The 25,527-nt window shown below is 37.7% G+C and overlaps 2 protein-coding genes across 2 annotated transcripts; one reads left to right on the top strand and one right to left on the bottom strand.

Annotated features, from left to right (window-relative positions):
* Positions 1 to 4,047: 4,047 nt before the first annotated feature.
* Positions 4,048 to 6,906, bottom strand: btg4 (B-cell translocation gene 4). The gene is made up of 4 exons (XM_081365756.1): positions 6,477 to 6,906; positions 6,257 to 6,394; positions 5,881 to 6,151; positions 4,048 to 5,775 (listed from the first exon to the last, which is right to left on the bottom strand). Exons 1-4 carry the CDS (start codon positions 6,647 to 6,649, stop codon positions 5,572 to 5,574), a joined length of 786 nt encoding a protein of 261 aa, XP_081221882.1. The 5' UTR covers positions 6,650 to 6,906; the 3' UTR covers positions 4,048 to 5,571.
* A 3,561-nt stretch (positions 6,907 to 10,467) lies between these two features.
* On the top strand, positions 10,468 to 25,371 carry hoatz (HOATZ cilia and flagella associated protein; the record flags this gene model as incomplete). The annotated part of the gene is made up of 6 exons (XM_081365173.1): positions 10,468 to 10,669; positions 10,948 to 10,983; positions 11,076 to 11,149; positions 20,497 to 20,556; positions 24,245 to 24,300; positions 25,305 to 25,371. 6 exons carry the CDS (start codon positions 10,468 to 10,470, stop codon positions 25,369 to 25,371), a joined length of 495 nt encoding a protein of 164 aa, XP_081221299.1.
* Between the last annotated feature and the right edge of the window lie 156 nt (positions 25,372 to 25,527).

Below are 25,527 nucleotides of genomic sequence, written 5' to 3'. Positions count from 1 at the left end.
CTCCTGCTCGTCATCGGCAGCTTTCAGTTGCCAGGCGACAAGAATAATTCCTCCGTAGGCTAGACCGGTCCGAGCGCTTCAGATGCGCCATTTGATATGGGACGCAGCTGTAGTTAGCAACAATTTGTCAATATTGTGACAATAGGCCTACATTTTGTTACTTTAATTTTCGGAACTACATAGGCCTACTTCGTTAAGTATTGCGACATACGCAGTAATGCAGTTGTAGCCCAAATATAAATGCAAAACCATCATAAAAAAAGTTTTTTTTCCTGCAGAATACATACCTTTAGTTTTACTCTTGATACCTTAAGTACATTAGAGTATGCAAGATAGTTTTGCCTAACTAAGGTTTGAAATATATGACTAGTAGTTTTTCCCCAATGCAGTATTAGTAGTTATGAAAAGTACTTTTTTCAGAAATATACTTTTTCTGAAAAAAATCTCAGTGACATGGCAGCCGTCGATTGGGTCACCCCTGCAAACCTGTTGGTAGACAACTTAGTGGATAGTGTAAATATGCACTCAAACACTCTGGAGAGACCATCCTAGATGATGTCCCACCAGCAGGAGGCCTTACCAGGGTCTCTATTGTGGCAGCCCATCCCGGTCCAGCAGCTGAATAAAAATCTACATATTTTTTTCTTATTTTATGTACTGTAAATTTAAATGTTTATGTTGATTTTGATATGTTTAACGTATGTTGGAAAAGGTACCTTTATGTAGCCTAAAAACAAATAATTTTCATTTACCAATTTTATTTAAAAAAAAAAAAAAGTATAGAAGAATTTGTTTCATGTAGAAATTATGACTGTCATTACAAAAATCAACAATGTCCAGAATAATTCATTCTCTTTTTACACATTTAAAGTTGCATAAAAATAAATAATGTACAGAATTTTTCTTTCCTTTTAAAAAATAAAAGTGAAAAAAAGTTAAACAAGAATATGTAGAAAAAAAAATATATTTTTTAATCATTCTCTCAAGAAGAGAAAACAAGCCTATTCATCCTCTCCCTACTCTCCTGTGCTCTCCTCGCCTCTGCCTCCCTCTCTAGTTGCATGTTCTCTGATCATGTCCAAAAACTCATCCTCTCTGTCTTGCCGCCTTCGTGCTGCTGGTGGTGCTGGTGCTGGTGCTGCTGCCCCTGGCTCTTCCTCACCGTGGGCACCCACTGCTGAACTCGGCCCTGGTATGTCCTCATGGATTGAGGCAATGAGGACAGGGGGGTTGGTGCAATGCTTCTGTCCCAACACCTCATCCATGAGGACAAACCAGGGCCAAGTTTCAGCATTGGGTTTCCCACTCACACCCTCACCTGTCCCAGGACACTTGCAGTCCTAAAAGCAGAGCAAATAAACCATGGCTTGTTAATAACAACAGCACAATAAATTTTAGCAAAGATGTGTGTATTAACTTTCTTTGTTTTGTTTTTTTTTGTTTTTTTATTGTCCCATTATTATTATTATTATTATTATATTTTTATTTATTTTTTTGGCTGTATGGGAGTTACATTCCCCAGCAGACCCATTTTCTCTATAATTACTCTAAAAAAGCAGAGAAGGGTGCAATCTTAACATTAGTGCATTGTTAACACTGCAAAATATGACACATCAGGACATGCACACAAAATACTTCAGAAAACATATTTCTGAATACTCAAAAAAACCTTTGTAGACATAGCTTGCATGACAGCACAACAAAAACACATAAAAGTGAAACCCCAAACTCCATCTTAACTCCTTCGTCACCATTGTGTGACTACATTTGTCAGGTGGTTTGAGGCAAAACTTGTGGCTTTTAACTCTGGTTTCGCTAACTATTTGAGTAAATGAAAACATAATACTTACATTTAAATGTGAATTTGCTGTCCACCACCGAACTCTAGTCTCGGCCGCCTTTAAAAAAAAAAAAAAAAAAAAATGCTGTCGTCACTGGTGTGCAATGACTTATAGGGTAGGATAGGCCACTAAGGATCCTTTTATATCCTTCCTTTCACGGGGAAAAGAAGGGTGCATTTGGCATCGCTTTTGAATCAGGGTAGCCTTCGTCGGCCCGCGACGACGCAACCGGCCTTCGAAGGATGCAGAATTTAATTGGGACAGCCTTCATCGTGCCGTGGTGACGCAGTTGGCCTTCAAATGCGACCCTCCAAGGATGCAGTCTTTGAATTGGGACATCCTTCGTCGTGCCGCTGTGACGCAATCAGCCTTCAAATACGGCAAATACCTCAGTAGTGAGGACCCCATGGCACATCTGGCAAAATATCTTAAAACAGAGAGAACATGCATAGAGAACATAAAAGAAGATATTATGATCGGGAAGAGGGTGCTAGGTACTGCCTCCGTGGTTGAGACAAGGGAACTAGGAACGGTCTTTGTCTGCGAGACGGGGCCGACAAAAGACTCCAGGACAATCTCTTTGGTTGATACAGGGCAAACAGAATATGCATAATCGGCTGTGACAGGGCAGGTAAGGGAACTCAGAAACGGCCTACCTGGCCTAAACCGGGACAGGCATTAGATTCGGGACTGACATCTATTGCCGACACAGGACAGGTAGCTATCACTGAAACGGCCTCCTTTGTCGACACTGATCAGGCAGGGGATTCAGGCACGACCATTCTGGTCATAACCGGACAGGTAGGAAACTCTAAAACTTCCTTTTTTTGCCTTGACTGGGCTTATAGGGAACACGGGAATGGCCTCCCTGGTCGAAACGAGACAGGCATTATACACTGGAACAACCTCCTTGGGTCACAACTAAACAAGCAGGAACTTCAGAATCAGCCTCTGGTGAGGGAATTTGGATTGGCTTTACAATCAGGGAGGAGGGAAATTGAGGTTGTCCCTAGTTGAGGTAAGAGAGTTCTGGACGACAACTGGATTTGAGATTCTCTCAGGATGTTCGAGGGAGGACTTTTTCCCTCCTCCTTTGTGCTGCGTACACAGTAGTGTCCAAATTAGAGGATATAGGGAATTCGTAACCGAGCTCCGAGAGAACACTGAAACTGGAGCAGATTCTAGACTGAGCTCAGGGACAGGAGCAACCTCTGATTGAAATTCTGGAGCAGGAGCTGATTCCTGGGCTAGAGCAAACTCTGTGCTCTACACTGGACTGTATTCTGGAGTCAAAACAGACTCTGGCCAAAACTCTTGGCCTGGAGCGGACTCTAGGACGGGCCATTTGGAGTGGTTATGAAAGACTTGTGTGCTGAGATTTTCTGAATAGCATGCTTTAGAAACACTAAGCCTGTTTTAATTGCCACCCATGCAATTAACATGACACAATTGGAAGATCAGTTATTTTGGCCACCTGGTCACTGCTTCCAAACACTGGTTTCTTGGATTGGGGAACTGCGGCCTTGACGTGACCATACCTGGGGGCAACATGCTAGGCCTGGAGCTGAACATATTGGATGCTGGGGAAGACAACCTTTTATTCTCTGAAAATCCCATGGGCACTGACATATGAGACGAAGGGGGTTGCTGAAGTGTGGTGTCTTCATCACTAACCTCACCTTCTGTGTAGGGAGAGCCACACATCCACAGCACCATGTCCAAATACTGTTGCAGTGAAATGGTCAGGCTGCCAACTGGTATTCAGGGAGAAATGTGGTTGTCCAATCCACTCCAAAACAAGTTAATCAGATATTGGTCATCCCAAGTTGTTAAATAGTAATTCTGGACAAATTCCATACGTTCAGATCAATCTGAATGTCTACTGCAGCCATTTTGATAAATGGAGCACAATTTATCCTTCTCACTGACTCCTGCTGGGTCCATGTTTGGATGGTCTGGCCTGTAATGATATATTAGACTCACAGGAGTAGCCTATATTAGAATCCAGGCGCAAGAGTTTTATTTTTGATGATTTTTGATTTATAATTGATGAGAGATTTTTCATTTTTGGGACAAGTAGTATCCCTTTAACAGTTGCTATTGATGAACACAGTAGCTTAAAATAAAGGGGAAACCATTTACATATTTTAAAGTCTTTGGATACCCCGAGTATGCTGTTATATCCCTGAAAAACAAAGTTAAATTTAAATAACACCATCAAAAGTTTTATTTTCCAGTCAACTAAATTAATTTACATTTGACCAATGACAGAAAAGTACATTTATTGACTAAAATCATTTACATATTTTAAAGTCTTTGGATACCCCGAGTATGCTGTTATATCCCTGAAAAACAAAGTTAAATTTAAATAACACCATCAAAAGTTTTATTTTCCAGTCAACTAAATTAATTTACTTTTGACCAATGACAGAAAAGTACATTTATTGACTCAGATCAAGTATAAACAGTTCATTAGAGTAACAAGGCATATGCACATTTTTCAGTGTAAACATCAGCACGGGGGGCCTATAGTTTTGTAACTTAATTCAATACCATGATAAAAGCTTCAGCAATTATTTTGATATGAAAAATTTAATGGTCACTTGCTTCATATATATTCAGCTTAAAAGTAGACCTAAAATTACATAATTATGGTTTGAAGGAAAAATATTTGAAAATCTTGTGTATTTTTTGTACTGCATTTCTTTTAGATGTCTCCTTGTATCCATTAAGATAATACATTTGATAAATATGCATTGCGCCGTGATTAACTGAGGGCCCACAGCAACAATTATGAAATGCAGTTAAAAGTTTAGTCTCTAGAGTCTCTAGCATAAACCATGTTTATATGCAATAAGTAATGCCCACACACTGCACTATTTTTAGCAGGTTATCCACTCAGTGGCAGTTAATGGAGATCACAGACAAAAGCAGAGGTAAATCAGTGCTTATTCACATGAATAACGAAGATGCAATCTGAGAGAGGTTTAATAGGTTGCTGTACTCACACTACATGACTTCAATGTCAGTTCCAGTCAAAACACGTCACAGGATTTGGATTGTAGACAAGTCTAAATATTTAACCTCACAGGCATCTGCAATTCATTAGTGTGATTGAATCTCAAACCACACTCCATTTTCCTTTTCAACAGAAATACTATACTGCTAGTCAAGTTCAGAAACATACACCTAGGAAGAAAAAAAAAATCTCCCAACTTGCATAGCTCTGATTTGCCAAAAACAAAGTAGAGAAAGACTACTTTAAGTACACAATGTGAAATTAAGTTAAATTAGCACAAAAGTTAGAGCATAAGTGAAGGAAAACTCAGAAGTGCTCCCGAGTTACTACTGTAGATTGAGCTTTAGCCTACATACAAATCAATTTTGTATCAGTCGTGAACGTAAAAGCTTAACTGACACTACAAGCGAGAAGAAATTCTCTGCTTAGCCAAAAGGTATGGATTTTGTATATATTTGTCACCATCTAGTGGCATAAGCATAAACTTGAAATACTTCCACACAAGCAAGTTCTATTAAAACAGATTTTATTTAGAAAGTATTTTCCACAAAAACCATTTAATAAAATTAACTTTAAAATTGCATTGCCACATGACTCCATAAATAATTTAATCATTACATTTAAATCAAGTTACAGTATATTCAGTAACTCACGTATGCCTGCATAGCTGCTCAGCAAAACAATGACACGCTGAGATATTAAAATTAAATTCTAAGAGCGGTTCTTGCTGACCCAGTGAAATCGGTCCACCCTTGGACCAGAGAAGCCGTAGGAGGGCCTGTAGCCCTTAAAACTCTTATGAGATGGGTATGGTCCACCTGAAGAATGCTGCTGGTAGCCCTCAGCAGCATATGGTTTTCTTTTAGGGTATGTCCCCCAGTTTTGCATGGGAGGGGGCTGCCCAAACTCACTGAACTAGATTGAAAACAGCAATTAAACCAGTGCAATTTTAAGAAAGCAACAAGTAGTGTTAAAGACAAGCTAAGGGACTGAAAAAAGTGGTTATAAGGACTTTGTTACCTGGTATACACTGTTTGGGTTGGAGACCGTCGGGATGCATTTGGGCTCTGGAACTGAAAGACTGCTGCTATTGCTGCTATTGCTGCTACTCACGGTGCTGCTCACAGTGCTGCTCATGCTGGTGTTTCCTCCCTCCTCATCAGAAGAGGTTCCAGAGTGGTAGTCCGATGAAGCCCTTTCCACCGCATTATTTATCCTACGAGAGAACTCCCCATCTCTCTTTTGACCCTCCAACTGGGTAACACAAAATGGTGTTGACTTCTCACCATACCTTTTGAGAACAAACAACATTCAGTTTTGGAAGTGCTACAGTAGTAAATTCAAATCATAAGAGCTATTATGCACTTCATTGATAGGCCAGCAAATTTAGCACTACCGGCAGGACACCTCTCCCGGATCAACCCAAATGGTCATTTCCTTTGGTAATCCAAGATTTTCATAAACAGTGTCACTCTGGCAACAAGCACATTCAATAACTGGGTCTCTTGTTTGAGCTTTGTTCATCCTTAGACACCTAAGAAAAGAAAAAGCCCTTGATTACTCAGATTACTTAAATTCACACAATTCAGAAGTTAAGTTAGCATTAGACTACTCACCTAAAAGCTTGTCCTTTGGTTGGTTTTTCTGGGTACCAATGACTTTTGTAAGTTTCAAAGAGGACTGAAGTTAGTGCCACAGCAAATTTCTCCCTCCGAACACGATCCAGTTTACCATGTTTCTTTGCTAGTCTTGCAATAAAAAACACTGTTGCTGCAATCTCTTCCTTCATTTTCAAGTGGGGAGTCAATCAGACAAGCTAATTAATGGATTTTCTTTTAAAAACAACAACTTAAAAGTAGGCAATTAAAAAATACAACTAACAAACTTGCTGTGTATTACAGCTACTTGATAAGTAAGCCTATCACGCTAGTGTTTTGCTTCAGCTATGTAAAATCAGACTCCACAACTAAGAATTTCAATCTCTTGAACATCAGTCAGCTATTTAATGCCTCAGGATGTGCTGATCTGTAATTAGATTGAACAGGTGTTTCAAATTGTGGGAGGAACTGATAATGTTCAAAATTAAGTATTTACTAATCATTAGTCTCAGGTTCAACATAGAGGAATTTCTTTTCCCAATCGTTGTGTGAATTACCAATGAAATTAAAAGCCACCCATGTTGATACACAAATAGGTAGCCTATTGTAAATGAGTGGAGATTTATTTTTATATATTTATTTTTAGACTCCCATTTATTACCATGATATTGCGTTGTTTTTGGACAGACCCATCCCTAATTTAGTAGGCCAGGTTGATAACCAAAACAATATAGAGAACATACAGAGATTTGATTAGCTTCACAGAACAGCTGAGCAAACTTGTTCCCTTAGAACAGGTTGGGTCTGCAAGGACGTGGTGATTTTATTTTTTATTTTTTTTACCTAGTCCCTGTGGGCAAGCCTAGACCTGTCCTCACGTGGACTGAATGGTCTCTCTGGTAACGTTGTCCTGAGAGCCATTGTCCACTAAACACTGTATAGCATTGCCTCCCAACCGCTAACAACATAACTTTTCAGTGTTGACATAGATATGGGCCTCAGAGGCAGTTTGTTGTTTCCAAGCCTCGTTACGCTTGACTTTTGTTTCTTTCAACCGAAAGGAATGATAACAGGTAACTGCTGAGCAATGCATACTTTAATCCTTTGATATTACTGTGGATTATAAACTGATCATTCTGACTCTACAATATGACTGGATTAGCTTTAGAAGCTGTTGGGAAATACAGATGAACGCACATTCAAAGTCGCTCTTAGGGTACCTGGAAACAAGCAAACAGGCAATCGAACTATATATAAGTATTTATTAATATTATTATTAGGCCTATTATTATTATTATTATTATTATTATTATTAATAATTTATTAGAACAATGCTGTGAGGAATAGTCGGCCAGTTTTGGTGTCGATCACTGAAAATAGGTAGCCTAGGCTACATCTTGTTAAATTTTCTACAAGATGTAGGCTACATCTTAAAAAAAAAAAAAAAAAAGTTCTTAAAGACTCAGTAAATATTGGACCTTAATATTTTACACCCTAATGAATGGTATGTCTAGTCTATGTCAAACTATTTTTTTCATTCACGGAAAATTACAAAGTCTAGGCCTATATGTTGTCTATCCATTTTTAACCATTTTTAAAAATTTTAGCCTTTTTTCATACAAAATTTATACAAAATGTTTTATTAAGCTCTAGTTTTTTTTTGTTTTTTTTTACTCATTTAACATTCTTAATTCATAATGTGAACAATATGTAAGAATTATTCAATTCAATTTGATGGAAGTTTACTATTAATTGCGTAAATCTTTGGCTCAGCCTACTATTATTTAGTGTGCTCAGAATAAGTTAGATTAATCAAAAGATTATTTAGTTCAGTGTTTGGGGGAGTGCACAATTGTAAAGATGACGTTGTATTGTTTATATTTAGTGAAAGTAATTTTATTAAGAGTTTATTGGTTTGAGCCAATTAAGTAGGCCTACATTCCACTGATTTTACGGTTTTATAGTTTCGCTCTTTGTATGGCGCGCATCTCTGTATTATATAGGAGAAATAGCGCCAGTATCAGCAGCGGTGAGCGCCGTAGTTCGCGCTCAAGCGGCTCCCGCCTCAGACGGCGCTGAATTTGACCATACAATATCAGCCCTGGCTATAAATACAGACAGCTTGTGTTGGAATCCAAAGCAGAGGGACTTTGAAAGACGACAGGACAGGGAGCTCACGATGAGTTTCTTCACGTAAGACTGGCTCACTTTAAATGATCGTTATGAGGACCTTCGTTTTCCAGTTATGAATTGTTTTATTCGACAGGTAAAGTTGCCTATAATTAAAAAGAGGTAGCTATATTCACATTTAACCCCACCTGGAGATGTGACGCAAGCAGGGTGGTAACAACAACAGATGAACACAAACCTGAGAGTGCAGAAGAATTCAGTCAGATGACTTCTCACTGAAAGACTAAAATTATTCACATTTGTTATGTTTTAGCATTCAGTGGGCATTAGGCTACTTCTATCTTCGATTTTGGTATGTAGCCTATATTATAGATTTAGCCTATAGGCCTATATCAATTAAGGCTATTGTTTGTTTGCCAAGTGACTTTGTCTTTTGTCTTTTCTTCCTTTAGGTTTACATGGTACAAACAGATTAATGTGTTGATATATTAACCTGTTGGGGTTGGTTTGTAGGCAGTGTTGTTAGCTGATTGTTTTATATAATCTACAATCACTAACCATACTGCCAACACAACGACCTACAAGGAAACACAGAGCTGATACAATTATGTGACGGTGTTAATTTATCATATTGGTCTATTTGTCATTTTAAGAACAGCTTTTGTGAGATGCAGGTCTGACATGACTCTGGTGGATTTGTGCAGGTTCTGCAGGAGACATGAGAATAAAACAATGATGGAAATGGACTCTGCCAGAGGCTACTGTGTGGTCATCAGGCAGTGCAGTTAGTTGATTACAATCATTATAGTAATCACTAACCTCACTACCAGGTGAAGACCAGTTTTAAAACAACAATTTGTTTTTGCTGTGTTTTTATAATATGATCTTTGTAATGAAATGCATCCGAAAATAAAGTGAAACATCACACATCTTTCTGATTTTTCAATTGATTAGATTTGGTGGTATTTGTATAAATTGCATTTTTGTATAATTGTAAATTATAAATGTCAATTATGCATTTTTGTATAATTTGCATTTTTGTTCAATAACATTTGAATTTGTCAACTGATAACATGAGGTCAGAAAAAGTCAGCCTCTGCAAAATAAAAAAATAGCTAGTTAAGATTGTATTATTTTAAATTTACATTAGAAAAATGCAGTGGTGGGCATAAATTTGCTATAAAAATGTTGTGTGTGTGTGTGTGTGTGTGTGTGCGTGCGTGCGTGCGTGCGTGCGTGTGTGTGTGTGTGTGCTTGCATTTACACAGGCTGTAGGCCTATATTTTTATATTGATTTAATATAAATATTATTAAATATGATTTGTAATTTATAAACGTGCTATAAGACGTGTGGTAGTGCAGTGTCACGTTATCAAGATAACAAACATACGTTAACTGATTACAGTGGAGAAGAAACAATCATTTAAGTAAAATAGAATTAAACATGCAACAGGGATTTCTGGAAACGCCATTTTACTTTTGTTCATCTTAAATTATATATAATTTAATAATTTCCAATAAGCTAATTCTTACAAACACGTAGGCTAAAATATTTTACTCTAAAATTAATACGAGCTCTTCTTGTTGGGTATAAAACAGATTTTTATTTCAAAACACATTCTATACGAAGTTCTACATTCTACATTAAGTAATGTACATGAAAACATTAGTATCTGTTAAATTGTCTAGCCTAACTTAAACTTACTGTTACATTTTCTTTCTTTTTTTTAATTTTTTTTTTTTTTACTATGAATATTTTGTAGAGTTGCCAATCCCCGCACTTCCGTTTACTAGTCTGAACGTCTAGTCACCGTGGCAACCGTAACACATCGTCACGTGGCTGTTACCTATGGCTAGAACAGAAAGCTCGCTAACTATTATGACTGAAGAACTAAACGAAGAGGTTTTAGACAGTCTTTCAGAAATCGAAAAACTTTATACGGTATTTGATGGAGCATCACAAGAAGATGTGGCATATGCAAAGGTTTTCTGGAACTCCCTTTCCCTACAGCCTCCAATAGAGTCTCGCCTCGTTTCTGCTGACATCAGACAGCGGTTAAAAGTTGCGAATACCCCACACTGTAAGTGTGACGTTCATTCAATGTATTTTGTACGTGCAAATTGTCTGAATGAGCTGTGAAACGCTTAAACACATTTAATGTTGTGCTTACAGTGCTTTTTCTAATCGCACCATTAGAGAAAATGCTGTTTATGGGCTTAAAAGTAATTTTACCTATATTTTGTCGTGTAAAGTAGAAATTGTAGTTTCTAAATAACTTGCTGTTCCAACGTTGTGGTGGCACATGAAGAGATAAGATAAAGAAGAATGATCTAACGTTACCTGTTATTTTATTTTTAGCCACAAATACTGCCGCAAAGCAAGCGTCATGGTCAAGTAAGTACAGTAGGCTGTAATGATTGTATGAGTGTATTGTATTGTATTATTATTAAATGTAATCTGCTTTGGCCTGTTTGTTTTCTTGGTAGAGAGGGATGATGAAATCCAGCAGGATGTTTATTTGAAGCAAAAACAAGAAGAGAGACAGAAATACATGGAGATGGTGAGGTCTCAGTGGCACTGCATGTTAACAAACCAGCTTCATCAAACTGTTTTGAGTACTTAAGAAAAATGCTGTTTTATTCTGCTGAATTCTACCAAACAAACCTTTTTACCCTCTGCAGAAATACTCTGTCTATAAAGTATTCTGTTTTTTCATTATGTAGGGCTTAAATAGATACACCACAATGTTATAGGCATATATATATAATTTTTTTTTTCTAACTGTATTGTGTATATACAGTATATATTGCATACTGTGTCTATGATTGGATCATTATTGCAGTGATTATTATGTTTCTAGCATGTTATATGTTTGGCAACTGATCTTCTAACCGTATTTGATGGAGTGTGTAGCTTTTCATTTCTTAAACAACCATGTAGGAAGACACATCATGGCCATTTTCCAGGATGAAAATAGCTGCGTTTCCACCGAAACATTTTGTCCCAGGAACTTTTTCCCCCCAGACCTGTTGGTGTCTGTGTTTTCATCACGGTCTAAAGCAGTGTTTCACAACCCTGCTCCTAGGCAAACCAACACTACACATTTTCCAACTCTTCCTAATCCTAATTCCTAATCAACTCATCAGCTCGTTAGTAGAGATTCTAAGACCAGAAATATATGGATCAGATAAAGGAGACATCCAAAATGTGCACTGTTGGTGTGCCTCCAGGAGCAGGGTTGCACACTGGTCTAAAGTGCCATGAAGATTAGGCTAATTAGTCCGGTGACGTAGGACTGCGCGTGACTTTCCAGTTCCCGCTGGATTTTGTTCTCTGCATATAAGCTTAATAAAGCCTGAACCTCTATGTGAGTCCATCGGTCGAATTTTTTAAACTCCATTGTTGATTCGAATTGATTGCAAACAAAAGTGGTGGTTGAAATAAAATGCTGGAGTCAACCAATCAAACTTCTGCATGAACTCAACCAATCAGCATATTCAGCGCCTAGTTCCTGAACTTTGAAAAAGTACTATTTTGTGAGCATGGACTGTCTGAGGGCGAACTTTTTACCCGGAACTTCATTTAGACCCTGGTTCCTGCAGTCGAAATACACAGAGAACCACCCCAAAGTCCCTAGTTCCTGGGGAAAGTTCCTGCAGTGGAAACGCGGCTAATGTCAATATTCATCAGGCTCAAATTGTTAAAGAATGGTTTGGAGCATGAAGAATCATTTTCACACATGAATGGGCTCCTCTGACTTACAGTTTTTTACAATCACTTTGCTACTATTTTCAGAACCTTGATCTCATTTTTCAAAACTCTAGACACAAAACTCAAAACGGTTATCACTTGTAACACAGGCTGTCTAATGTTCAAAACACTGCATTGTGCATTCACATCTTTAAGGAAATCTTGCACTTGCACAATCATTGGTTCAAAAAACAAATTTACTGTGAAATACCATTGAAACATAACTATAGATCACCCACACACAAGCAACCGATAGTTTCACTGTGTCATTGTTCGTACAATCATTAAATATTGTAGAACAAAATAGGTGATACAGGTTCCATTATGGTACTACATGTACAGTAAATACATCTCTGTAAAAGTACTGCAGTAGTAGAGAGAATACGACAGACAGTGGAATCATTGAACAAAGTTTGTAATATATTGATGCAAAACACTACAGTACAATCACAACATAGGGTTATTTGAATCAAAGCAAAAATAATTAGCTATGAAATAGAAAAGAAAAGACAGTACTGTAAAACATCAAATGCAGTGTTCCTCAACTTGCTTGCTTGTACTGTAAGAAACAAAAGAGTGATTATCTATACAGTGCAGTGCTGTCAATACTGTAAATAGTCTGAAAAGGTGGTACAGTATTTGGGACCATAGACTGATGAAGCATTATGATACAAATATTACAGTAGGCTACATCCATGGATATTGTAGTCTAATTGGTTCATGCTCAATTAGCGTGGAGCAAGGACCAATTAGACTACAATATCCATGGATCGTTATCTTGAAACTTTCATGATTTACTGTAAACATGGAAGATTGTTTGTCTGTTTCCATACAACTATGCATTAAGAGTAATGCAACAGTAACTTATCATTTTGAGCAGTTGTATCAATTGATAGTTAGATCATTGTAAGGAAATGAATAGACACTCTTTTGAAATGTAATGTGTGAATTGCCTTTTGAAATAGTAGTACTTTGATGTTAAGTTGTGTCATATTGAACAGGTGATTTTTGTTGAATGAACAAATGATCTAAGTTTTATGTGTATTGTATCCAAGCAATTGAGAAAAGGGTTAGAGTTTTGAAAAATGTGCATTTTGATCATTGGTTGTGAGTTTTGTGTCTAGAGTTGTGAAAAATGACATCAAGGTTCTGAAAATAGTAGCAAAGTGATTGTAAAAAACTGTAAATTCATTGAAAGTCTTTGGGATGTGCTGGAGTAGATGGTTGACAATGCAAGAGTCAAGCACACTGTAAAGTCTACTCCAGTATATTCCTTCCTACATGGTTAAGAAATGAAAAGCTACACACATCAATTAGGGTTAGAATAACTGTTGCCAAACATATAAGATGCTAGAAACATAAAAATTAACTGCAATAATGATGATTCAATTCATTCATTTCAAGACTCTTAAGCATTTGCCTATTTAAATCCAAACAACTTTTTTGGCCAAGCAGTATATATCTGGTATATATAAACTCAGTTGCTTACTCTCATGACACATACACAGCTATACGTATTCCAAATATGTTGGACCTTTTATTTAAACTCCTACATTTACCTGTTGAGATATGTCTTCACAAGCACCCGTAAGAGCTGTGATTGTGATGTTTATGGTCTGTTATGATATGTTTCATATGATTTATGTTGTTTTTTTTTTGTTTGTTTACATTACAAAAACTGTTTATAAGGGGTGTAGGCTTTTAATATCCACTGCATGTGGCATACTTCAGTTTCCTGAAAATACACATGTAATCATGATTGTGGACTAGATGCCACGAGTTTGTCTTGATTCTCCTTTTGCTGTGATCTTTAATTCTAGACAGTGCATTGCTGCATAAAAAGCTAATGAGCCAGCCTGTGGGGGACAGTTATAGATCTTTGATGAAAGATGATTTTAGATCAGCAGGGTTTCTAAGTGTGGATCTGGCAGGCTGGGTTCGCCAGTAGTGCTCAGCACACCGCATTAGCACAATGAGTAGCCTATATCTGAGGAGCAACACAGATAATTTAAGATAACAACATAAAATAGAACTGGTATAAAGTAGATATTTTAATGGTGCTACAGCAAGCACTATAACTTTTGCTGATACTTTGATGCTAGGAATTTGAACACACCCCATACCCTAAATGTTGATGTGTACAGTAATGCATCCTTTGCATCATTTATGCTGTTGAAGCACCTGATATGTTGTGCTTCATATTACCAAGCGGTTATTATACTGATTGATTGATTGTGCACTTTCAGTGCTTTCAAACAGAGGTATCCAATAAATTTGCAGATTTAATTTAAAGGTTTCCATCGCTGTCTGACTCGTGTAAATTTTCTCGCAGAGGAGTCAGTTGTAATGCTATCTAGCTGGCAGAATCCTTAAGAGCCTGCTTAGATGCTCTTGAGCCCTACATTTGTGCAGTGATGAATCTCTCTACATAGCTACTTTCTCTCCCAACACTGCACTAACCACATCTACTAATCGGATTAGCAGGAAATCATTGGTCTTGCAGATCAATTCATCTGCGTACAATAATAAGGAAGCATTGATTTGTCCCTTTTAGGCAGCACTGCTGGGACAAGAAACTTGTTTTGCTTTACAGACTAAAGAAACCGCACTTGCCACAGAACCTGATGAGCATAAAGATTTTTTAAAACTGTGGTCATATTATGCGTGTCATGTTTTGAGTTCTGTTTGAGTTCTTCTTTTACTTCCCGTTATTTTGGTGGTTCGCATCAATTTCGCGCATTACCGCCACCTACTGTTAGAGGTGGGCGATATATCGTTTAGACGATAATATCCAAATTGTTGTCTGGACGATATGCAAAATTGGGATATCGAATATTTCATAATTTGTACAATCCGACCCCCCAAACATGAAACGAGCTGAAAGAAGTTAAAGAGAAAACAAATAACGCACACAATAACCTTCTAAACAATTATATGTAGCGATTTTTAATAATGTACAGTAGGGCAGTACTATTTGCGGAAGCAACCTCCGAGTGGCCCAGCCCATGGTCCCGTCCCGTGTCGTCAAAAACTCATACGTAAATTCGAAATAGTGCGCGCAGAAGCACATGCGCAAAACCGTTTTTAAAATGATATATGATTTATTTTTATTTTATCATGTCATTTTACAAAAAGACATTTTACAAACCGTTTGCGCATGTGCTCCTGCACGCACTTTTTCAGTCAGAACACAGCAATCAGAGGAGGACGCGCTGAAAACTGTAGCCTAATGCTGTTCTCTTCCTTCATAACTCGTACTGAGAAGGTTTGAGTTGCAGAGGAATTTGTGACTGTTTCACCTGTTCAACCACATCAAAGTTTCGTAATTAGTAAGTCCGTGCTTTTTCTCTTCTTTTGTTCTTATGTGCTGAAGGGCCGCTGTGCCTTGGTGAAACGTGAAGAGCTCTTTTCCAAAACGCCATAAACCTAAAAAGCTGCCTCAAAGATCCACCAAAAGTAATGATTATGAATATGTAAAATATTGCAATAAGACATTTTAATTGTTTATTAATTTCTGTGTCGGCTGCAAAGATGAAGTTGACGATAGGCTATGACTCGCGATCTTCGCAGTAGGCTGTGAACGCAACGGAGAAATGCACATTTATTAGGCTACATAGTTTTATTTTGTTTTGGATGGTTTTGTTTAGAACCAGCTTTCTGTAAATATATTTCACATTTTTTAGGCCTGTGAGGCGAGTAGGCTACGGTTCGGTTCATGATTATATAATCTCCAGTTCAAGCACGGCGCCTTATGTTGTGATTGCTAGCCTATATTTATATTTAATTTTAATGTATTAATCCAGGAAATTGGTTAATGAAAAAATTATTAAAATTAAGATACAATTAATACAAAACGAAATTCGTCTTAAAGGCTTTGTGCTTTTTGTTTTGGTTTTTGTTTGGTTGTTTAGGCTTTTGTTCTGGCTTTTTTTGAGGTCTCTGTGAAAGTTTGAAAGTCTTTAGTCTTTTTGCCGCTTTCAGAGCACTCGCGTCCATAATGGAGAACTGACATGTAATATTGTTTTTTCCTCAAATGCAAACACGAAAAATAAAAGACAAAAGGATTTTTTTTTAATAGACAAACCATCAATTTTTATTTGGGGGGGGGGGGGGGGGGGGGGGTGGATGGATTTATAGCGTTTTGGGGAAAAAATGGATGGATTTATAGCGTTTTGAAAATATTTTTTTTTACTTTGAATTTATCATCAACAATATTGTTGTTTGATTTAATAATCACTGTTGCAAAAGGTGCCTATTCCGTTTTTTTTTTTTTTTGTAAGTGGAAAAAGATAGGGGCTTCCTCAGATTCTGTTTAGTTAGCTCCTTTATTGTTTCTTCTATAGCCTACATAGGTCAAATGCAGCAAGTCAAAAGACCAATTGGACCTTCTTTGCCAGTTTGCACACATTTCTTTGAAGGATGGCAAAAATATCGTCTGAATATCGATATCGAGATATTGGAAAAAAATATCGAGATATCCATTTTTGTCAATATCTCCCACCCCTACCTACTGTGAACTCGATCCAGAGACTCTAACCACTTACCCACTTCCCATCCTCCCCCGCTCAATAAAAATCTGTTTCAGCCAGCGCTGCGTGTTCAGCTCTTCTGGCTTGAGAAAAATTCTGTTTGAGTTTCTCAGTTAATCTTCTAATCTGTTAATTAATTTAGTTCTCCTTCGTTCCCCGTTTGTTTCTATGGTAACTGATTGTGTTAGTTGAGTTCAGGTGTGTCTTGTTAATCATTCTCATTAGTTCCTCTTGTTTGCCTGTGTATTTAAGCCTTAGGGGCTGTTTACACAACACCATTTTTCGTTAAAACTTTTTATGCACTTTGACTGTTCGTTTACACGACTACGGCATTTTGGGTGCCTGAAAGTGCAAACTTTTAAAAACGGGTTTGATGATGAAAGTTTTTTTAAATGGTCTCCATGTAAACAAAAAAAAAACGCTAATCTCTGAAGACGATAGTGATGGGAAGTTCGGATCATTTTACTGACTCTTGTTCGATCTCGTTTATCAAAATGAACAAATCTTTTTTCGAGTCATTTCGTTCATTTAAGGGGCTTTAAATGTTAAGGGGCTTTAAATGTTAAACTTTTAACAAGCACATTCCCCGAACACATCCACCTACGCAATCTTGATCATATTCAGAATTAAGAAATCATTATAATGCAGCCAAAAATAATTTACAGGGAACATAAATAATTACTTTATCTTCTGAGTCTTTCGTTCATGTCATACACATGCGTATTACGTGTTTAGTCTATATTCTTTCATCGCCACCTACTGGCCTGGCAGCAGAATACAGCGTTTTTAGTATTTTTCACGGATCCGTGTGAATGGGGATCGTTTTGACAATGGTGTTGTCTGTAGAAACATATCGTTGTCATGTGAACATACCCTCAAACATGAACAGAACTCAAAACATGACAATGCGGTTATGCAAAATGTCCAAATATGAGTTTCATTCATAGACGTAGATTATTACGTCACAAAGCTGAAATTAGAGATGAAACATTCTCAGTTCTTCAATGGTAGTTGACATATAGGCTAATGAAGGTATGTCTGTGAATTTTGTTTTATCACAATTTTAGGGTAAAATGTACATAGAGTCAGGTCCAATTATTTTTCATTATTTTATTTATTTGTGTTCTAGATGATCTTAAGCTTCAATGTAATGTGACCATCTGTTCAATTTAATAATGTTTACCATCTCTACCATGTGCTGTATAATCTAGCCTTCCATATTCTATATAAACTGGTGTTTAATGTGTTCGTCACAATTTTGTCCGTCATTCATCTTCTTCTATCTGAAGATAGTGTGTCAAGCAGTTCAGTGGGCAGTACCCTCTCTGTAATGTCTGTATTCATACTGTGAGTAACCAACCTGGAATCCCCAAGATGGATGGCCCTCTGGAGGACAGATCCATTTTATGAGATTACTCTTAGCAAATTAACCTCATTCCCATCCCTCATCAGAGGATTATACATTGGAGGTTTTCATAAAATCTGGCTCTGCAGTCTGCACTGTCAAAGAACTTTTATTGTTAAAAAATGTAAAATAATTTATATATATATACAGTGAGGAAAATAAGTATTTGAACACCCTGCTATTTTGCAAGTTCTCCCACTTAGAAATCATGGAGGGGTCTGAAATTGTCATCGTAGGTGCATGTCCACTGTGAGAGGCATAATCTAAAAAAAAAATCTAGAAATCACAATGTATGATTTTTTAACTATTTATTTGTGTGATACAGCTGCAAATAAGTATTTGAACACCTGAGAAAATCAATGTTAATATTTGGTACAGTAGCCTTTGTTTGCAATTACAGAGGTCAAACGTTTCCTGTAGTTTTTCACCAGGTTTGCACACACTGAAGGAGGGATTTTGGCCCACTCCTCCACACAGATCTTCTCTAGATCAGTCAGGTTTCTGGGCTGTCGCTGAGAAACACAGAGTTTGAGCTCCCTCCAAAGATTCTCTATTGGGTTTAGGTCTGGAGACTGGCTAGGCCATGCCAGAACCTTGATATGCTTCTTACAGAGCCACTCCTTGGTTATCCTGGCTGTGTGCTTCGGGTCATTTAGACCCAGCCTCGACCCATCTTCAATGCTCTAACTGAGGGAAGGAGGTTGTTCCCCAAAATCTCGTAATACATGGCCCCGGTCATCCTCTCCTTAATACAGTGCAGTCGCCCTGTCCCATGTGCAGAAAAACACCCCCAAAGCATGATGCTACCACCCCCATGCTTCACAGTAGGGATGGTGTTCTTGGGATGGTACTCATCATTCTTCTTCCTCCAAACACGTTTAGTGGAATTATGACCAAAAAGTTCTATTTTGGTCTCATCTGACCACATGACTTTCTCCCATGACTCCTCTGGATCATCCAAATGGTCATTGGCAAACTTAAGACGGGCCTTGACATGTGCTGGTTTAAGCAGGGGAACCTTCCGTGCCATGCATGATTTCAAACCATGACGTCTTAGTGTATTACCAACAGTAACCTTGGAAACGGTGGTCCCAGCTCTTTTCATGTCATTGACCAGCTCCTCCCGTGTAGTTCTGGGCTGATTTCTCACCTTTCTTAGGATCATTGAGACCCCACGAGGTGAGATCTTGCATGGAGCCCCAGTCCGAGGGAGATTGACAGTCATGTTTAGCTTCTTCCATTTTCTAATGATTGCTCCAACAGTGGTCCTTTTTTCACCAAGCTGCTTGGCAATTTCCCCGTAGCCCTTTCCAGCCTTGTGGAGGTGTACAATTTTGTCTCTAGTGTCTTTGGACATGTTAGTAGTTGGATTCTTACTGATTGTATGGGGTGGACAGGTGTCTTTATGCAGATAACAACCTCAAACAGGTGCATCTAATTTAGGATAATAAATGGAGTGGAGGTGGACGTTTTAAAGGCAGACTAACAGGTCTTTGAGGGTCAGAATTCTAGCTGATAGACAGGTGTTCAAATACTTATTTGAAGCTGTATCATACAAATAAATAGTTACAAAATCATATATTGTGATTTCTGGATTTTTTTTTTTAGATTATGTCTCTCACAGTGGACATGCACCTACGATGACAATTTCAGACCCCTCCATGATTTCCAAGTGGGAGAACTTGCAAAATAGCAGAGTGTTCAAATACTTATTTTCCTCACTGTATATTAATACTGCAATCATCATGGTGATTGTAGTGTTTACGTCAATGTGGAAAATTAAGTTTTAGCAGATTGCAATATGACAGATGTTTACATTGGGTGGTTGTAATCAACAACGACATTACATTACATTACTATAACTGATTAACCTGCCATAAAGTGACATTGGCTTGAAAAATAGTTATAATACAAGAATGTAATGGATTTAATGAAATGACATTAAGTGCAGCCAGAAACCAAAATTATGAGGCTTGTTTAGTAAGTGCAGCTGTCGGCTGGAATATACTTCAGCAGTGCTGTTATACTCAACACAATTATATGTATCATGGTGAACCATCTTTTACGGATGGGCATCAATGTAGGTGCTGATACATAACTTCAGTAACTATTATGCAATGTACACTGGAAGCTTTTGCCATCAAGATAAATTCCTTGTGTGTATAAACATTCTTAGCAATAAATCTCATTCTGATTCTGATTCATATTTCATATTTGTGTTAGGCCAAGAAGCGTGACCAGATTATTGCACTTCTGAAAAAGCAGAGGGATGAGCGAATTAAGGTAAGAATAATAAAGTACTCTGCCCCATTCGGTTAAAACATCTGCTCAGGTCTCTCAGTTCAGTTTGGATCAGCCTTAACCTCATCTTGGGTCTTCTGCTAACACAGCCGTTGCATATTTGGATGCTGCAGGACAGGGTTCCTCAGACAGCCAAGTGTTTTATTTCTCTCTCATTCATTAGAGTGCTCCCTCTTTCTTCCTCAGCACTTTTTCCCTAGAGCCTCAGCATTTCTTAGGGCATCCTCCCCTATAGATGAGGAAAGTATAGGAGGGGGTGGGTTTCCTCAAGACTTTGATGTCTCTCTCGGGAGCAGCCTGATGATTATGGGGTAGTGGTGCTTTATCCAGCCCCTGCTGAGTTCCTTACAAACCTAGTTTGCTAATACAAGTTGAACTGAAGTATTTTTTTCTTTAGAAAGGCCATAGTGTATAAATGCATGTATGTACATGGGGTTGGACAATGAAACTGAAACAATGGGCAATAGTTTTGGAGTTTTCACGCCTATATAAGCGGATCATATTCCACACAAAATAATGGGAGACATACAGTATCAGAGTTCAAAAGAATACAAATTGTTGCTGCGTGTCTGACTGGCTCATCTGTGACCAGGGGGCGCATTACAGAAAGATCCTAACTTTAGAATCCTGAATCTTATCTGTTTGGTAACCATGGCAATTTCAGTTAGGACCTAATTTAGGACAAAAACTATTACAAAGTGATATTTCTTAAATGCATTATCTTATCTTAACTACAGATAGGAAAAGGGTATTACAGAAGCATCCTAACTCCACAAAAAATCCTAAAAACTGTCTTAACTTTAAGACAACCCCAATGGTGTCCTAACTTAAAAATTATTTGAAAGCCTGTAAAAATCACACCATAATAGCCCTGTCTGAGAATGGTGTCACATTTATTAATGATACAAGATGAAGAACAGCGATGTTTGATGGCGGAAAGACTGTGAACACCCAAATGATGTGCTGCATTTTGACGACAAAACTCTGACAAATAGTTACAGACTCCCATGAAATAAAAGGATTAGGCTTTGCCTTTTCTACCAAGTGTATCAAAACTTCACTTAATGAACAGCACCACTTATCTTGTTTCTCCATTCTTCAGTTTTTCCATTTTACTTCATAGCAGCTGTTTGCGTGTCATTGGTTGCTTGGTAACAGACCTGAGAGCTGGTTACCGAACTCGAAGGAGGGGTTTAAGATTTCCTAACTATATTTTGTAAGATAGGATAAGAATCCTAAATCAACTGAAGATTTGCTTCTGTAATACGAATTTGTAAAAAATCCTAAATTAACTTGTCAGATCTTAACTGAAGACTTAAGATAGAGAGTTTCTGTAATACGCCCCCTGGACAGCAAGTCTTTGTGGTGTATGGAGAGCTATGGTATCCAGGGTAATGATGGCATACCACCACGTAGAATGAACCACATCCAACAAGAGTAACTGTCAATGCAAGAGGAAGCTGTCTGAAAGAGATGTCCAGGTACTAACCCAGATTATATCCCAAAAAAAAAAAAATACAGCTCCCCAACTCACTGCAGAATTAAATGCACACCTTGACTCTCCTATTTCCACCAAAACTGTTTGTCGGGAGCTCCACAGAGTCAATATTCATGGTCAGGCTGCTCTAGCCACTTTTGGTCACTCATGCCAATGCCAAATGTCGCTTGCATTGGTGCCAACAGTGCAAATCTTGGGCTATAAACAATGTGAAACATGTATTGTTCTCCAATGAGTCCGCCTTCTGTCTTTCCCACATCTGTAGGAGTTACGGTGTGTTGAAGCCCAAAAAAAGGCTTAACACCTGGACTGTTGCGTGCCCATAGTGAAGCACGGGGTGGATCAGTGATGGTTTGGGCTGCAATGTCATGGCATTCTCTACTGTGCTTGATGGGCGCATCACTTCCAAGGACTACCGAACCATTCTGGAGGACCATGTGCACCTGTTGGTTCAAAAGTTGTATCCTGAAGAGGATGCAGTGAATCAGCATATACTCCACCAATACAAACAGCAAAACATGTGACAGAATGGTTTGATGAACATGAAAGTGAAGTTGAACATCTCCCATGACCTGCACTGTCACCACTTTTGGGTATTTTGGAGGAGCAACTCAGAAAACGTTTTCCCCCACCAGGTATAATGGCGCTTTTCCACTACACAGTACCAGCTCGCCTCGGCTTGACTCAACTCGCCTTTGTTTGGTTTTCCACTGTGTAAAAGTTGTACCTGTACCTGCTTCCAGGTACTTTTTTTCGTATCACCTCCAGCGAGGTTCTGAGCGAGCTGAGGCGATACTAAAATGTGACCTGAAAAAACGGCAGACTGCTGATTGGTCAGAGAGAATAGTCACTATTCACTGCTTCATCATTGCATGCGCCAGATGGAGTATCCTGAAAAAAAAAACAGCAAAAAAAAAAAACATCCAAAAACAGCATACACTCGATTTCCTCCATTGTCCTGTGTGTGTGGGTAGCGGGTGTGTGTCGCGTAACTTAGAAGATTAAGTCACGGCAGTTTCCTGCGGCGTCGCTATGACGACCAGGTACTATTGTGGAGGTACTATCTGCAATGGAAAATGGAGCGAAAAGCGAGCCGAGACGAGGCGAGTCGAGTCGAATTGAGCTGGTACTGGTAATGGAAAAGTGCCATAAATGAACTGGACACTGTTCTGGAAGAAGAATGGCTCAATATCCCTCTGCCACTGTGAGTGACTTGTATTTGTCATTTCCAAGGCAAACTGATGCTGTATTGCAGGGATCAGCAACTCCGGTCCTGGAGGGCCACTGTCCTGCAGAGTTTAGCTCCAACCCTAATTAAACACACCTGAACAAGGCAATCAGTGTTTTCAGGATTACTAGATAGATACAGGCAGGTGAGTTTTTATCAGGGCTGAAGCTAAACTCTGCAGGACAGTGGCCCTCCAGGACCGGAGTTGCTGATCCCTGCTGTATTGGCTGCAAAAGGAGGCGCTACACCATACAAATAAATTATTGTGGTCTAAAACCAGGTGTTTCAGTTTCATTGTCCAACCCCTGTATGTATTAACTTTAAACTTGAAAACTGTACATTTTACAGCCAAAACTGAGATGGATAACAACCCATCCCAGCCCCCCAAAAATGATTGCTACCAGTACTGTTAAAAAGTTTTAGGTCTTAAAGATTTTAAGACTTTTATTCAGCAAGGATGCATTAAATCGATCAAAAGTATTTATGCTGTTAAAATATATATATATTAATAAGAAGAAATAATAGTAAAAAAGTAAACAAATAATGGTGATAATACATATTTATTGATATTTATTGAGCACCAAATCAGCATATAAGAATGACTTCTGAAGGATCATGTGACAATGAAAAAATATTATTAAAAACATATATTAAAATAGAAAACCATGTTTTAATTTGTAAAAAAATATATATATTACATTATATTATTGTTTTACTGTATTTTTGATCAAACAAACATGGGTGTTGTGGGGACAAAATTTCGTTCCCCATGAGAAGAAAAAACATACTAAATTATGATTTTTTTTTTTTACATATAAAAACGTTATATTGAATGTTTTTTGTGGAGTCATCATAAAACAGAAAAACAGTGTGTGTGTGTGTGTGTGTGTGTCACAAGTCCCTTGTATTTAATATCATGCAGAATTAATATGTATATTCAACAGAAGGAGATGATTTCTTACCAACACAAACCAAGAAAAGGCAACCCAGCAGAAAAAAGGTGCCTCGACAAAATGTTATTTCTTTTCTCTGTCAGAGATTAACATACTGTACCTGATTATAATTTCATCTAGAAAATTATTTTTCACTGTATCTATCACTACAACTTAGGGATACTAGCGCAATAAATTTTATATAGCCTAATTAAAGGTGATTGTGCAGTGCACTGTATTACTGCATTTAATAAAGAAATAGTAATTGTGTGCTTAATAGTAATTTACTGCTGCGGACAGCATAAATCACATCCAATTATAAAAAGGAAAACCACATCAGGCCTCACCCCCAAGTATTATTTAAACATGTAAACAGGTAAGGGGGGAATTGTATGTCAGCTTGAGAGAGAGGGGAAATAACTGGATTCTTAGCCTGTAAAATTGATCTCCAGACCGAGTGATGAAGGGTTATTGGAAAACCAACTTAAGCCTATATTGAGTCTTAGTTATTGATCTGAAATCTGTCTGATCTTTTCTGCTCTGCTCTTGTGCTCTGTACAGACATCTCAAACGAGCATTGATTACCTGCCCTATTATACAAAACAATTCCCTTTCTGATAAATGCATCATTGCAAAATCCTTTACTTAATGTCATGTAGGAAGACTTTAATTAGCCGGTGCAGCAGATTGGTTTCTAGCAACATTAAGTTAAATGTGCAAGCATGAAACATATTATGATAATGCTGAGATTAACTTGTTTGCTGCATCTAAATACAACCAAAACAGAAAATGCATTAAGTATTTTGTCTAAAATAATATAAAATATTGTTTTATATAGTTACACTTTATTTCAATGTGTCATTGTTACAGTGTAATTATACATTTAATTACTGATTAATATTAATTAACATTTAGATTGTGTTGTGATTAGGATTAATTACATTTAATGCATGCAATGCATAATTTAATGTTATAGTAAGTGCATATAACACAAAAAAGTGTTAACTAAACTAATTTCAATTTTGAAAACCTTGAAATCCTTTATGTGTTGTTGTTTTTTTATTATTATTAGATTGGCTCCAGAGAGACTTTCATCACCTGTGGATGAAGACCAGAAAGAAGTTCTGAAGCTCCAGTAAACAAATTGATGAAAGACTAGTCCATGAAGAACATGTATTTTTACCATTGTAGACAAATGTTAAAGAAGTTTACTTAAATGTGTAGGCTATATCATATTTTTATATTTTACAATTATATCTGAAGAAGATCATTAAGCACAGTATAGGCTACTTGTA

Source organism: Scardinius erythrophthalmus (genome assembly GCF_964197995.2).
Source record: "Scardinius erythrophthalmus genome assembly, chromosome: 5".
Classification (NCBI taxonomy): Eukaryota; Metazoa; Chordata; class Actinopteri; order Cypriniformes; family Leuciscidae; genus Scardinius; species Scardinius erythrophthalmus.
Note: the sequence above shows the minus strand (reverse complement) of the source record. Positions and strands in the feature narration are given on the sequence as shown.